This window comes from Anguilla anguilla, chromosome 1 (genome assembly GCF_013347855.1).
Source record: "Anguilla anguilla isolate fAngAng1 chromosome 1, fAngAng1.pri, whole genome shotgun sequence".
Taxonomy (NCBI): Eukaryota; Metazoa; Chordata; class Actinopteri; order Anguilliformes; family Anguillidae; genus Anguilla; species Anguilla anguilla.
Window position 1 is genome coordinate 21,662,763 of NC_049201.1, and position 15,860 is coordinate 21,678,622.

The window sequence follows — 15,860 nt, forward strand, 5'->3', positions numbered from 1 at the left end:
AGTCTTGCGGTTCTTTATTCTTTAACAAACGAGGTGGGTTGTGGCCACTTCCGCATTGGAATCAGCTGACAGCCACGTGATCATTAGGGGCACAGCTTCATTTTGGAGTTTAGTGTTGCATACAGATTATGCCTTCAGACTCGCTCGTCAACAGTTAGTCGTCCTTGCCACAATGCAGATACTGTAAGTTGAGTTTTTCCCCGTTCGTACAGGATTTGCAAACTTCATAATTGTCTAGTTTTGTTTTTAAGTTTATCGTAGGACAAGTATTGCCCATTTCTGATCATGAGTGTCATGTGAAGTTGACTTGTAGCTAGGAAGCTAGCGAGCAAGCTTGCTATACTATTTGGCCAACGAGCTTGTAACCTGCTAGCATTGTTTTCCGGTTGACAAATGTAAAAGAAAATTGGTCTTAGTTATTTTTGTAATTTATTCACAATTACGCCTGTTCCATATATATATTAGCATACTAAAATACATGTGCGTAGTAGGCTGGACTATAATTGCGCTGTATGACCTCGATGCAACGCCCTTGTCTATATAATAAATGGCTTGAGAATAAGCGGCAAATTTGTACTCTGATGGTTCGTACAAATAGGTTCCTGTTTTGGCTGATAGCACCGGCATTGTGAGTGGCACGAGAGAAAATGAAACGGAAGATTAGGCTTTAAAACGTCTGACCGATCACGTCCCCATGTGTCCATGTATTCAGTCTGTGCGGACACAAAATACAGCTTAACTTGCATTTTTAATTGAACACGTCGTGTTTCATTTCATAGCAACAGATCTCGCTCATGTCTGTCCTTGTATGTTTTACCTGTCCTATCTCAGGGTTCCAGTTTTTGCTGTACTTTGCAGCTGTCCCGTTTGGAGTACGCACCTGGAGCCTGACCAGGACACTTCGTAAGAACAACGAAATGTCCTAAATGCTCCTGCCTTTGTCACAATGAACCTGCTTAACGGAAGTTTATTTACTTGCTACTTCCTTATGTGTGTTCGGTGGTAGTGACTTTTGTCAATGATGTAATATCAGTTTTAAATTGTGCTAGTTGTTCTAACACGGCAAGCGATTATGGTTACAACGTGAAAATTTGTTTCGGTGGTAATAATAGGCTAGATATAAATTATTATAATAATGGAGAGGGGAGGACTTAAGACGAATTTAGCTACTGTAGGCTACTATTGACAGTTTTGGTGAAAATTGCAGTTTACCATGTGTTTGAATGACCGCAATAAATACAATTAAAGCAGAAACGTTAGTGCTAATGTAAAATGTTGCGTCGGTACCAGACTATGGTAGGATTACACCCAAGATCCAAGTATTTTGTTTGGTATACATTCAGCGCTGTTAACTGCAACAATATGTTGTATTGTTGAATCTCAGAGACTGGTGTGAGTCAAATTAACCAAATGGTGTGAACTGGTATGAGAAGTAGCATACACAATTATGCCTTGTGCAGCTCCTCATTATCTATTCTCTTTGAAGCAAAAACGAGAGCAGGTTGGAAATTAGTGATGCATTCTCCTAATTAAAAAAAAAAAAACAGGAAATGCACCCTCTGCTCTCTATAGCTGAAGAAATGTTTTAACGAGATCCCTTACGTTTTTTTAAATATTGGTTATACATTTCAGCGTTCCAAACAACCCCAATCCTAAGGTGTTCTTGATAGTGAGGTTATATTGTAGCTGATACCATTTCCTGGTAGAACCGTGGTGATGTATCACCAACCTTGCGGTAGAAGAAGCAATATAATACCATCAGCCGTGCTTGATCTATGAAAAGAATGTCCCAATGCAACAGTAAAATCTATGACCTTTTGGTTTTGGTGTAGGTTATTGTATGATTGAGTCGATTTAAACATGTTCATCTGATGCACACAGTTCATACATAGCATTACAAGTTAAGTTTTGCATGTATTCCGAACGTGTTGTCCTCCAGAATAGAGCGTATCCCTTTTGCTGTACATTTGTGTTGCATGTAATAATTAGTGTTTGTCCATCCCCTTGTATGAAGGGTACCTGAGGAGTGGAGCCATGCTGGTCGAGTTGCACCCTCAGACCGGGTGGAGCTGACTTTCGCTCTGAAGCAACAGAATGTGGATCGGCTGAGAGCGCTTCTGGACCAGGTGTCAGACCCAGACTCGCCGCAATACGGTACTGAAGCTGTCCACAATCCCCCCAGCTCCATCTCTGGTTGCGGTTTCACACTTCTGCAAACACAAATTCTACCGTTAAGACTGAGCCTGGGATGTAGAATGTCAGTATATGTTTCCTCTTCTTTTTTTTCTGGGAAAATAGCCAAATCAGGAAATGCTCCCTTGACTCAGTGTTAACAGTTCAAGAAAGACAACAGCAATGGCTACTCCAGTGTCAAAATATGGTGTTTTTTATTTTACTTTTTAAAAGTACCAAAGGTAATTATGCACCTGAAAGTTAGATGGTCTTTCACAAGCCTTCCATTTGATTTTAATGTTCTGCTGCATTTTGATTAAATGAATAAACAAATGTTTCTTATAACACCAGCAATGTAGTTAGCTAAAGGGGAAGATTAATTGGGTTGTTAAACAACTGGCTGCCTTCCAATCAAGAGAATGTCATGTCCTCTCTAAATTTCAGGAAAACGGGTGAAGATGGTGATCTGCACTTTCTGAGAATGACAGCATATTTTCTTGTTGTTTCTAGCTGCTTTAAAAATTCAGTAATCTACCAGACCCTTGCTGAATAGCTTCTAAGTGATCAAACAGAACATAGCTAAATTTTATTTAAGCTAACCAATATTTAGTTGAACTAATATTTGGCTACATGTCCATATTAAACTGACTGAAAAAATATATTTTAATAAAAACATTTTTTTTAATTAAAACTGATCAATGGACAGGCTTGACTCTTGCTCTCAGTAAAATATTTTGATTTAATTTAATCCATATCTGTTAAAAACCATCTGATGAAGGCCTGACAGTACGACCAAAACATCAGTGGTTTTTATAGAGAAGGATTAAATGAAATCCAAATATTTTTACTGAGAGCAAGAGTCAAGCTTGTCCATTGATCAAGTTTTGATATTTTCTGGCTGCACCTGCTCACAGCCGGTTTGAGCACGGTTTCTTCCTCTGTGAATTAAATCTGACAAGAAAAGACTTGGCTAAAAATGTGGAAGCTGTATTTGGCCATTAGGTGCAGCTTCAGCTGCTGGATGTAGACCAGCAAATGACGATCCATGCTCATGTACGCTATAAATAAGTGTGTGGCAGCACTGGTGGGTTTAGTGTGGCTACAAAACAGTGTTTTAGATGGTACGATTGTTTGGAAATCACTGTTGGTTTCATGATAAGATGACACTGGGATTGATAAATACAGTATCCCTTGGAATTAATTAGGGTTTATTTAATAAACACTAGCTAGCTTTACTAGCACTGTAAGTGCTAAAGTTTCACAGATCCTTTGAAAATTTGTGGTGCAGAACTGGATAAAGTAGTTGTCCCCAAGAATTTTTCTGCAGCTGGAGTTGAATTCCAGTTTTGTCTGATTCAGGGAGGTGACCATCTGACAGTGAAATGAATCACCATTTTCTGTGATAGACTTAAATTTTCAGTTCTTCTTTTTCTAGTTCCCAAAGACGTCTGCACCTCGTGATTGTTCTTTCTCTTGACATGCCGAGTAATGTGATTTGTTTTTCCTCTAAAGTCTGAGAACTATGTGGGTCAATTGGCACGTTTGTCATTTATCTCTGTTCTTATGAACTCTGACAGCCAAGAAGCACATGACCTGTTGGTATCTCTCGTCACCTAAGCATGCCTATCTGCTTTTAACTTGCCAAGCTGAATGTGGTTTGTCTGGATGGTTGTAATCAGAAACCCTTGGAGCACGGCACATTGTTTTTGTTTGTTTTTTGTGGAGTTCAAAAATGGTGTCCTCAATTTTTGTTTGCTGTAACCTGCGTTGTGCCTCCAGTTACCAGCCACTGACACAAGAACCAACATTTCGACAAGATTTGTTACTCCTATTTCAGTTCCGCTGATATGCACAGAATCATGAAGGCAGCTCTAAGCTAAAGTCTGACTCAAATAGGACATACTGTATATTCAAACTATTATCTATCTAGAGTCCCTGGCCTGGCTGTTGCTGCAGGCTGAACATATCTCAACAGTACATTAAAGCTGACCTGTGCAAACATAATGTGTACTATTACCTCTCAGCTGGGATTTGCCATCAAACCTGACTACATTTTTGGGCTGCAGCAGTGGGGTCATTTCAAAGATCAAAGCGTTAGCATCAGCACAGTTTGCTATAGCACTTTCCGAAATAAGGTGAAGTTTGTGATCCGTCGTAAAGGGTCAGCATTCTAAGCCATGTCTGCATGTGTGCAGGACCCCTTTGCTCAAAGAGATGCTTGTGTGGGGAAACTGGCTACTGTTAGGTTAGTTTTCTGATCAATGAAATAACAGCTGGGAGCCATTCATTTTAAGGTAATGTAGGCTAGAGCATCCTACACCAACACCTCAAAAAGAACAGAAAAATGTTGGTACTAACATTCTAAAATATACATCAGTGTTTAAGATCTGTTAATGACCATCTGGTTTTTTGGCATTGTATTGTGTGTAGTAGGTGTACTCCTTTGGCCATGGAAGATTGTATGTCTCCATTGATATAGGTAGAACAGGCAAGTTAGCTAGCTAATCAGCTCGGTTAATATACTTAAGGCTCTAAATTCTTAGGTTAATCTGTTATCTCTGATGGAGAAATCGTGGGGTTCTGTGGACACTGTATGAACTTTGACCCCCTGTTATGTGTGCTCCCCAGGGAAGTTCCTGTCTCTGGAGGAAGTGGCATCTCTGGTACGCCCATCTCAGTTGACTCATAAAGTGGTGAGGAGTTGGCTACAGAGTCATGGGGTGAAGGACTGCCAGTCCGTCGCTACAGAGGACTTCCTGCATTGTGAAATGACAGCCCAGTAAGAGCCACAGCATTTGAAAACTGAATGCAAAACCACATCATACACCACATTTCAAGAGCTCTAAGATGTTCAGCATAGACTGATTGTCAGGTCACCACGAGGCACCATATTGGTAAACTACTTTTCCGTCTGGGTAGAATTGAAACCACACCAGTAAAAACCTTGTACCATAAATGGTACCATTATGTATGTCAAGTACACTCGAGACTTGATAAGCTGCCACCTGTTAATCAAATTAATAAAATGCATTATGACATTACATTGGCGTGTGTGCCCTGCGATAGATTGGCGACCTGTCCAGGGTGTATTCCTGCCTCTCACCCAATGCACGATGGGATAGGCTTTAGCACCCCCCGTGGTCCTGACCAGAAATAAGCGGACATAGATAATGGATGGACATATGGATGCCATTATATTCGTTTACAGTTTCATCCATTGAACAACGATTATGGGTATACATGCTTAACAATAGAGTGGCCATCTATAAAGTGCCCACAGGTCTCCAGTCCACCATCTTAAGAACTACTCCACACTCCTGCCAATTCCACGGGCAGTTCCTGTCGTGGTTAGAGTGGGTGCTAACAGGAAAGCTGTGCTCTCTTTCTCAGCGTGGCGGAGAGACTGCTCCCCGGCAGCCAGTTTCACCGATACTGGAACGGTCAGCGCTCCCTGGTGAGGTCACCGTCCCTGTATTCTGTTCACGAGGACGTGTCCAAGCACCTGGACTTCGGTAAGCATTTATTAAAGAGACCAGAAAAAAGCGTGGGGGGGCGTACGAATACATTTTTGGGGGATCGCCTGCTATTGCTGGCCTATTTGCTTCAGCTTTGCACTTTGTGTATTAGTTACTGACATGGGTTTAGTATTGCCGTCACTCAAAACGATTTCCTTTCCCCGCCTGTTTCCATGGCAACATTTATCAGGCCATGTCAGCTCGGCACCACAGTAAGCTGGTGCAAATAGTAAATGTTAGATGTGCCTTTCCTTTATGAAGCGCATCTCCATATCATATTATATTACTGTTTTGTGTATCAATTAGAAGAATTCTAAAATCAAGAAACGTAATTTCTATTACTGATCATGGAATTATCTTTGAGTCATTGGATGTTATATTCCCCAGTGCTGTCAGTCGTTTGCACAGTGCTGATGCTGAAGCACTTGCCTTTTCTAACACAAGAAAAGATGTTTGTGAATATATTGCAGAGCCGAGCCTCTGTTGATCTGATATTATTTGTCATGCATGTCCTTCATGTTACTGCAGTTGCACAAGTCATAAATAACTTTTCTTGACTGCAAACTGGGCATTTTAGCAAACTTAAACCATTAAAGCTGGATGGAGTGATGGTGTGATGTGCAGTAACTGCACGTAAATGGAGGACCGAAATTGAAGTTTACGCTACATGTTTGCGTTGTACATAAAACCGAGTCATTTGATCGTGGACTAGACGACAACAGCTCCAGGGCGAAATTTAAATAGCTGTCATTTATCTGGCGGAATGAGCTTGCCTTGCGTTAACAAGATCGCATCAATCATGAACTGCATTTGTAAGACCCATTACCCTAGACGGATCTTGCTGTAAAAATGGATGATCGTCAGTTATCCTGATATTTTTTAAAACTGCCTACATAAGCTAGAACCCAAGGATCTCTTTGTCACGTCAACCGAACGTATATTTAATCCGTGCGACTCTTTAACGGTATGTTTTTTAAAAAATGTCCCTTTCTGCCTGCTTATAGTGGGAGGTGTACACCGGTTCCCGCCTAAGATGCAGGCTGTCAGCCGAGGCTGGACCAATGGGAAGCCGCGGGAGGCGGATTTCCACCTGGGAGTCACGCCCACGGTCCTGAGGAGTCGCTACAACCTGACGGAGGCGGACGTGGGCTCTGCAGAGAATAACAGCCAGGCGGTGGCACAGGTACGGAGAACCATGGTTCCACACGTGCTGAGAAACGGTACTTTAAATCAAACGGGGGGCGATCAGTTTATATTACAATAATAAAAAGAAAATGGTGGGGGGGGGGGACCCTGCACAAAATGTTTTCTCATTGATTGCTTAGGGAAGCGAGAAGTGGTTACATTTAATGACTGTGAGATCTTGTGCCTTCAGAAACACATTGGAGGAGTTTCCCTGCTCTCACGAGGTTTTAGAACTCAAAAAACATTGCAAAACTCCCCCGGGCTAAAAGAAAATTGAAGGAAATGTTCAGATTCCTTGCATAAATAATGTTCGCACGTTGTATGGCTACTTCATTTTAGAGGGCTTCTTTATCCCTGAGAGTCTGTAACGTGAGCTGTATGAGTGAAATAAATCTTTGCTGGTAGAGTTTTTAATTGGCCGATGCGTGAAGATATTTCAGAACGTGTTCAGAGCTTTTCCCCTGCTCTCCGTGCAGTTCCTGGAGCAGTTCTACCACCCCGCGGACCTGGCGATGTTCATGTTCCTCTTGGGCCGGGGGTTCAAGCACATGTCCGAGGTGACGCGGGTGGTGGGCACCCAGGGCGGGGGTAAGGCGGGGCTGGAGGCCAGCCTGGACATAGAGTACATCATGAGCACTGGAGCCAACATCTCCACCTGGGTCTTCACCAATCCGGGTAAGAGCTGGGCTGCGGTATGTGGGCCAGGCCTATGAGCTGTGGGTTTATTGTCAGTACTGAGCAGATACCCTCACAGGGATTCTTAAAACGGCTTTCATTTTATGCACTTGTGTTGCATCACTGCACCAACATTGACGTTAGTTAAATTCACTGTAATAGAGTTCCTCTTGACAAGAAGAGCCTGTTAATTGTTTGTGTGTATGCGTTTGGCATTTGTGCAATTTTGCCAATTTGAAATGTGCTACGTGAGCAATATTTTAGATAAATCACAAAGTATTGCATGTTATCCTTATTTTAGTATCCATCTTGTTTGAGGAAGGCCATACATAAAGTGGTTAGTACAGAGCATTTAGTCCCATGAAGTGAAGAAAGTTTGATGTTACGGAACTGTCTCAAAGTTTTGCATTTGTGGCGCTACATAGTGTTGCTTCTGTCAATTGCAGTCAGGTTACTTTCATATTAATATTGACATTGTTTGGATGTACGGTGTACCATTGTTTATAGTAACTGCTTCTATTTACTGAAAGATGATGTTATGGATCAACAATCTTCAAACTCAAGAGCTCATTTATTTGTAATCCCGCGTGTGATGCGATTCTCGAGTCTCGACCTTCCGTGCGACATTTTAAGTTTTATGTTTTTGTTTGACTGGAAAATTCTGCTCGGTGTGAGAGATCATTCTCGCCGACACGGGTCCGGGGTCATAGGTTCTCAGCGCTCTTGCTTGGAGGATTGCTCGAATTTGCTTCAACCAAACTGTTCATCAAGAATCCCTTAACAAGCTTTAAGTTCCGGCTGAAAGACTGTAGCGCATTTCTTGCCGATCGGCCGAACCGTACTGCCCCGTTGTGCATCGCGTTTATTCGACCGGAAAAGAAAAAAGGGGCCGATGACGCCTTGGCGAGCCGAAACGTTTGTCAGGCCCGCTCACGCGGAGCCGTTTCGCCGAAGAAAGCAGGCCCTCTGAGCGTCGCGTTTGTTTCCTTTTTAGCGCGAACCTGTCATCGTGTCTCGCGTTATACTGGTGTGCCTCACCTGAATCTGCTTCCTTTTGATCCGCTTCCCCGTGCTCCGGCTGCCTGCCAGACTCTGTAATTAAAGCTGAAAGTAAAGCGATCAAAGTTTTGACTGAAACGTAAACCCGACAGATGGATTGCAGGTAGTATCAAGATGGCGATGGTGCAAGTTGCCCGTGACTCAAACGGTCCTCCCTTCACTCTTATTTCCGTACCGCAGTTTGTGTACGTGTGTGATTTGCAGATAAATTTGCATATCCGAAGGCTGGCCAAGACGTATTAACAGACACCTCCGGAATTGTTTATTAATTTGACTGGCTGCCTAAATCCTGCTAAAAGCGTGACTTCCAGTAGGGGCGGGGGTGTCGTCTTACCCAGGGGGTGTCGTCTTACCCTTACCCAGAGGGTGGCTGGTTTTGAGTGCATCTTCATGTGAAGCTGACTTTATAGGGTAGCAGTGCGGTTTACCATTGTTAAAGTGAAATTGCATCACCGCATAACCCATCGATTGATGTGAAACTGAAGGACCCTAAGGCTGACAGGCCATCAGGTCAACTCTGCTGCGTATCTAAAAAAAGGACCGCTAAGGCTAAAAGGCTCGTTTTTGGGGTGCGTTCCAGGTCGCCATGAGTCGCAGGAGCCCTTCCTGCAGTGGATCGTGTTGCTTAGCAACATGTCCGCTGTGCCCTGGGTCCACACCATCAGCTACGGCGACGACGAGGACAGCCTGGCGACCGCTTACATGACGCGCATCAACACCGAGTTCATGAAGGCCGGAGTCCGGGGCATCTCCATGCTGTTTGCCTCCGGTGAGCCAGATCCAAGTTTTCTCCTCTCCGTACAGTTCCGCTTGACTGAGATTTGACCCATACACACAGGAGTTATGAGAAAAGGGGGGGGGGGGTTACCTGTGTCTGCAAATGGATGCTTTGCAGAGCAAACATAAAGCTTGAGGTGGTGCGAGTGATGGATTCATTTATTGAACTAAACTAAAAACTAGTTTTTTTCATGGCTGTTGTAACGTTGGTCCAGTTGGACAACAGTAAAACATCATTATAGAACACTGAATAAATTCTCCATCCAAGGGCATAATTCACAGGGGGATGAGGGGGATAGAATCCCCCCAGTATTACAAAATAGGCCAACTAACCACGTAGAAACATTAATTTCACAGCTGTTCTTTTAAAAAAGTTCTTTGGGGAGGCATGCCCTCGAACCCCCCCTTGTATTCAAACTACAGCTAAGCTCTTGGCTGCATCGGACCAAAGCAGAATTACATTTGCACAATTTCTTTATTAATCACTGTGTTTTCACGTAATCTTACATTCCTTTTTTAACAGTGAGGAGCTTGGTCAGCAGGACCTGTAATTGATATATCAGTTTTATTAAGACGGCAGTTTAATGACTTGATCAGGGAGAAGGGGTGAATTGTTAGAACCATATTTTTGTGAGAAAATGGAGATGAAGTGATGTGAGTTTTTCAAATTTCCCGGTGGGCAAGCATTGTTTTTGATCTTGAGATGCTGAAAGTGAATATCAGAACCAAAAGCAGCTTGCAGGCTGGTGTGATTCTGAAGTGCAGTGCATTACCTCCCTCTCCTTGGGGAGATGTCAGCAAAGAGTAAGCAGCGTGTACTGGTCTGTATTTATTTTTTCATTTTTTACAAGCAATGTTCTAAGGAGACGGTCCACATATTTTCCTAGCTGCAGCTTCAAAAGCTCACTTTCAATAAAGGCATAAAAATGAATGCATGGCTTTTGTTGCCATGGTAATGGATGCAGTTACCTTGGAGGCGTTGACTGAGCATCATGTTCAGATCGGTTGTGTCAACGGTCCGACTGTTAGTCACAGCAGAGTTGTGAATGTGCGGCCTTCTGAAGTGTCCTTTTTTGTGGTCCAGTTTGTATGTTTTCAGAGCATGCATTTCCACAAGTGTGGGTGTGTGTGTGAGTGTGAGTGAGAGAGGGAGGGAGAAACTAACTGCTTCCCTCATTCAGGGGACAGTGGAGCTGGCTGTAGACACTTGACCAAAAGCAACGTGTTCAGGCCAAGCTTTCCTGCATCTAGGTGAGTAATCCTCCACAGAAGCGTTCAGTCTTACAGTCACAGTCATTCCAGTGCACCGCATTTTGTCCTGTAGTTCTACTTTAAAACTCCAACATAGGTAATGCCATTAGAACTGCCAATTTTTTTTTTGACCATTTGTGCCATGAACCCCATCTGCCAATCTTATGCTCTCATCCAATCTTAGTCCCTACGTGACCACAGTGGGTGGGACGGCCCTCAAGAACCCTTTCGCAATGTCCTACGAGGTTACGGACTACATCAGTGGGGGCGGGTTCAGCAACGTATTCGCAATGCCCAACTACCAGGTAAATGTGTCTCACAAAGAGCATGAACACCAGATTATTTCAAGTAGTTAGTAGTCGTACTCTCGTACCTGCTGTGGTTTGGATAATCTCCACAGGCCTGTTTAGTGCTGCGTAGTGGTCATGCAGGGTATGTTATGGGCACACTAGGGCTGTGTGTTGTTGATTGGATCTCGGTGGAACTTTACTGTTCAGTGCGGACACGATATTTAGAAACACTTTTGATTATGTGCTGTCACACGTCAGTAATTGTGTGCAATGATTTTTTGTTATTTTTTATTTTCCTTCTGGAAGATTTTTTTTTACCTCAAATCATACAGTGTACATGTCTGATTACAACACAGAATGTACGTAAATGCAAGTATACATCTGTAATTCACACATTTGTTCAATAGGTTCACACACACCCACCCAGTGAACAAAAAGGTGGTTGGTCTTCTGTAGGTTGGGGACCACAGCCCCTGCTATTTCCATTAACACGTCACAATAGCAGCACATCCAGCTCTCCAGCTAAGGGATCCAATCTGTGCTTGACTGGGGCGGTCGCAGGTGGAGAGCACAGCTCAGCCAAAAGTAGTTATTTGGGATTTTTTAGTGTCAACTCTTCCGAAAAGTATTCAAATAAATTTGCTCAACTGTAAAATTAAATGCTGTATTTGTTTCAGTGTTCAAGAAGGTGTCTCACAAAAAACCGAATGTTATTTGAAAGTATTAAAAACAAATCTCACAAACAGGGGCGCCTCTAAGTATTTTGGGCCCTATGATCTGACATTGGGCCCCACTGCCCCATGGTCTAATATTTTTTGAGGGCCCCTGTCAGTCAGGACCCTTCAGTTCCCTTGCTCCCAAAACAAATTTGACTACAGGCATTTATATTTGGATAAGCTGAAACAAAGATGTGTATTTGATTGTTCCACATTCTTATTGAATACAAGTACTATATGATGCTTGAGGAGCAGGAAGGTTAACAAGGGCAACCTCTTTAGAATTCAAGGTAATTAAGCAGTTAATTGATAAAAATAATTTTATAGTTGTCAAGTGTATTATAACTACTTTAGAAATATTTAAATACTAAATACTGCATTCAGATATTTTTAAATGGTCCTTTTCAGGAAATTGTATTTAAATTGTTTTGAAAAATTAATTTTCTGGGACTGGTGCTGAGAATCCATTTAGTGTCATTTAATTATTTTTGCATAATGGCTCCTTTTCCATATATGCAAATTTCAATTTTAAAAAATTATATTTTCTTTTTACAAAGAATATTTAAAATGATATTTATTCAAGGTCTTGAGGGTGTACATCAAGGTACATCGCTCTTGTACTCTTGAACTCTGCTACATTTGGATGTTTGCATCAGGACATGTGAATTGATGTGCCGGTTCTCATGGTTGAAGTTTGCCGCAGTGTGTGAACTTGCTGTGTCAGTAGGTCAGCGCTGTGAATGGCTATCTGAAGACTATGCAGGCCCTTCCCCCCAGCACCTACTTCAACACCAGCGGCAGGGCCTACCCAGACATAGCTGCTCTTTCCGACAACTACTGGGTAGTCAGCAATAGAGTGCCCATCCCCTGGGTGTCTGGCACCTCTGTGAGTAAAAGCTTGTGTTTGTGTGTGTGTTTGTGTGTGTGTCTGTGTGTCCGTGTGTCTGTGTGTGTGTGTCAACCTGACTGCAACATTCTTGTTTTATGGGCTGTATCTGTCAAAATGGAGTTGCGTAATCCATCTGTAATTATAGCCTAAAAAACCATAAAGAAAAAACAGTGCTTGTTCTTCCACTGTTTTGCTTAAGTTTACTCATGATGTATGTTCAAAATGGATTGGACGGGTCTTCTGCATTGGATTCTCCAATATTTTGAAACATCTCATCAGCCACTTGATCGATGTTCACAAGACATGGTGCAGAAGGTCATTTTTTCTAGTTTGTGAAAGAAAAATTCAAATGTCACAACCATAGCAATACCGACTGTCGGTTAGCTGCAAATAGCAACCTGTCATTCCTGTTTATATGTCACTGTCGGGTGTGAATCTGTGTCAGTGGCATGCAGGAGCATTGCGTCGCTCACTGTACGGTCTGCACTGGTTTCTAGGCCTCCACTCCAGTTGTGGGAGGGATGCTCTCGCTGATAAACGACCAGCGCTTCCTTAAAGGCCTGCCCTCCCTCGGCTTCCTCAACCCCCGTCTGTACAAGCTGCTGGGCCAGGGCCTCTACGACGTAAGTGGACATGTATCCAGGTCTAGTGTACCATGTCTCTGCAGTTTCATTCCATACTTTACTTGGAATGGGGTAAAGGTGGGATTCTTGGACTGCGGTGTCCATAGAAGGGTTGGTGCAACTCAACTGTTTGTCTTACCAGTTCATGTTAAGGCACTGGGTGACTTAATTTACTTAAAAGCTGAAGTAGAGCCCAGCCAAAGACTGAATATCGGCAACCGCTGCGTTTCCCAGAGCCTCCGTAGCGCTACGTGCGTCGTAAGGTATACCTTAAGGTCTTCCTTTAGTTGCCAAGCTGTTTCCCAGCGCCTCCTTAAGCGTGGTCTGAGGCACTCGTAGCTGTCCCTTAGCAATGCACTCCGCTCATCCTGTCACAGTTTTAGCCTTATTAGGCCAACAACCACAACATTTATTTTGCCTTTTTGTATAGCAATTTCCGTGGATAAAATCGCATTTATTATTATTTTCTGTTATAACCTACTGTTTTACTATATAAAAAGATTTTCCCCCTCACCATTTTTAACTGCCCCCTCAGTCACTTCATCCGAGTGCCGGGCCTGGTTCCCTGGTTTTTGCTTCTTCGGGGGAGGGGGAGGGGCATAGCTGTTGTAAGATGTTAAGCCTGTATATTGGCCAAATAATTGTCACATACCTTACTGTAATTGTCGCTCCACATGTCAGTGGTCATCCCCGCATTGATATCAGACATAATGCCTGATATTTACCTGACCACATCCTGCCAGATTGTCAGGTCCCGTCAGGCTGTGGTCGGGGAGCAGTCCTCTAGTTGTTGGAACTCTTAGCCTAGCCGGAGTTTGGTAAACTCCAATTACAGATTCACTACTAGGTTGTGGCAAAGTTCTGCATAAGACCTCAATACATTAGCTTGGCACTTTCTCCTTTGACTATTGAGACTTGCTCTGTAAATGTTGATTGGGTTTAGCGGGTGGAGTGATGCTTTCAGCGCCGTCACTAGTAAATGTCCCCCTTTGCATTCAGGTGACCGACGGATGCCACCTGGGGTGCCTGGATGAGCAGGTGGAGGGGAAGGGTTTCTGCGCGTCACCGTCATGGGACCCTGTCACTGGCTGGGGAACACCCAATTATCCTGCACTACTGGCAGCTCTCCTGGATTAGCAATTCCCTGAGCTGCACATGGGCACACCATTGCTCCTTCCATCTTTCTGCAATACCCAATCATATCACTTCTCTCACTGACCCATGCAACTCACTTGGCTTTAATCCTTTAACATGAGATCATATTTCGTGGAAATCTACAGGTAAATTATGTGTATAAGAACTAAAACATCACCTACACGTTTTACTGCATTCCTTAATTTAATATCAGACTATAAATGTGTACAGTTACTCCGGCAGTCCATTGCATTATATTGAGAATGAGCCATTTAAAATTAGCCAGTGAGCAAAATCAACATTTGTGCCTGTTTGTTAGTCCGTCAGGATGGAGTCTATACTGTAAAGCTGTGGCTGCCCTTGGGTAATCGGCATGCAGGGATTGTGCTATATTTTAAAGAAATTCTATTTTAATGGTTTCATTGATTGGTAGAAATTGGCAGGAATGCCACAAAATATGGTTTTCAACTTTTAAAGGTGTCACTTTATATTCTGTAATGCCATCTGTCAATTAGCCCAATTTAGATGTGAGGAAATGCTGTGTTTTTTATGTCGTGTTGGCATTAAGCACTGCCTTTGAAAGGCTTTGCTTCAGTGCTCCCTCCCTGCAGAATATCGATTATCTCCTTGTAGTTTTTGCGAGACAATTTTTACTCTAACCAGCACCTCTTACTTGAAAAAAGTGATTTAAGAAATCACTTTTGAAAGTGTTTTGTGCTTGTTATGAAATGCACTGAATTCTTTCAAATGACAGATTAATCTACTACATGATTTGAAGTGTATGGAATGATAGTGTTTGTGACGGAACGTGTGATGAAGACTGTAAGGCTGATGGGACGTGTGATGGAGGCTGTATAATTTTAATCAGGAACGCTACAGTGACCTATTTCAGCGCCAGCAACACATTTTTAAAATTGTTTTCTAACTGAAAACACACCACATAATATTTTTTGTAACAGCATTTCGCGGAATTGTCCCAATAAACACATTTGTTGGGTCAGTATGTTATTGCTTTGAGTTCTGATAATTGGTAATATGCAATCAGTCGTGTACAGTAAAAACTGCTTGCCTGCAAATGTTTGTTGTGTAATGTGTGTGATTTTCAGTTTCATTCTTTTTGCAGATGTGTACAGGTGGAAGTATGAGCACTGTTTCTATGTCTACAATGCTGCATTGAATTTCAAGAAAATAAAATTGATTTAAATTTTTTAACAAGGCTTCATATCTGTGTGCCTCTAGTCCTGACTGCACCTACAGTGAGAAGTGCAGAAAGGGTCCATAAACGCAGCACAGAAATTTAGGTGTATGTGCGAAAGATTTGTGTGCACGTTTCATTTTCGTGTTGCAGGCATAATTATCCCATTACCATGTTTATATTTGTATTCTATTTGCAACGTAAAATGTGCATTCTAGATGTGCTACATACACACCAGCAGAGACTACACCTTGAAATATTTACGTTTTTTAATTTGAAGTTTGCAGTTCATGCAGTTAAGCCCTAAAATCTCTTCTCTGGTTTTATTAGTAGACGATGAAAGGAAACATCAAAGATTAAAGTTTAATAAAATAGCATA

At 42.5% G+C, this 15,860-nt stretch overlaps 1 protein-coding gene across 1 annotated transcript; it reads left to right on the forward strand.

Moving 5' to 3' along the window:
* Window positions 1-53: 53 nt before the first annotated feature.
* On the forward strand, window positions 54-15,498 carry tpp1 (tripeptidyl peptidase I). The gene is made up of 13 exons (XM_035415392.1): window positions 54-183; window positions 832-903; window positions 2,015-2,154; window positions 4,801-4,951; window positions 5,563-5,684; window positions 6,692-6,870; window positions 7,349-7,547; window positions 9,187-9,375; window positions 10,565-10,634; window positions 10,819-10,939; window positions 12,368-12,526; window positions 13,027-13,152; window positions 14,152-15,498. The coding sequence occupies exons 1-13, from the start codon at window positions 173-175 to the stop codon at window positions 14,287-14,289; spliced, it is 1,677 nt and encodes a 558-aa protein (XP_035271283.1). The 5' UTR covers window positions 54-172; the 3' UTR covers window positions 14,290-15,498.
* The last annotated feature ends 362 nt before the right edge of the window (window positions 15,499-15,860 follow it).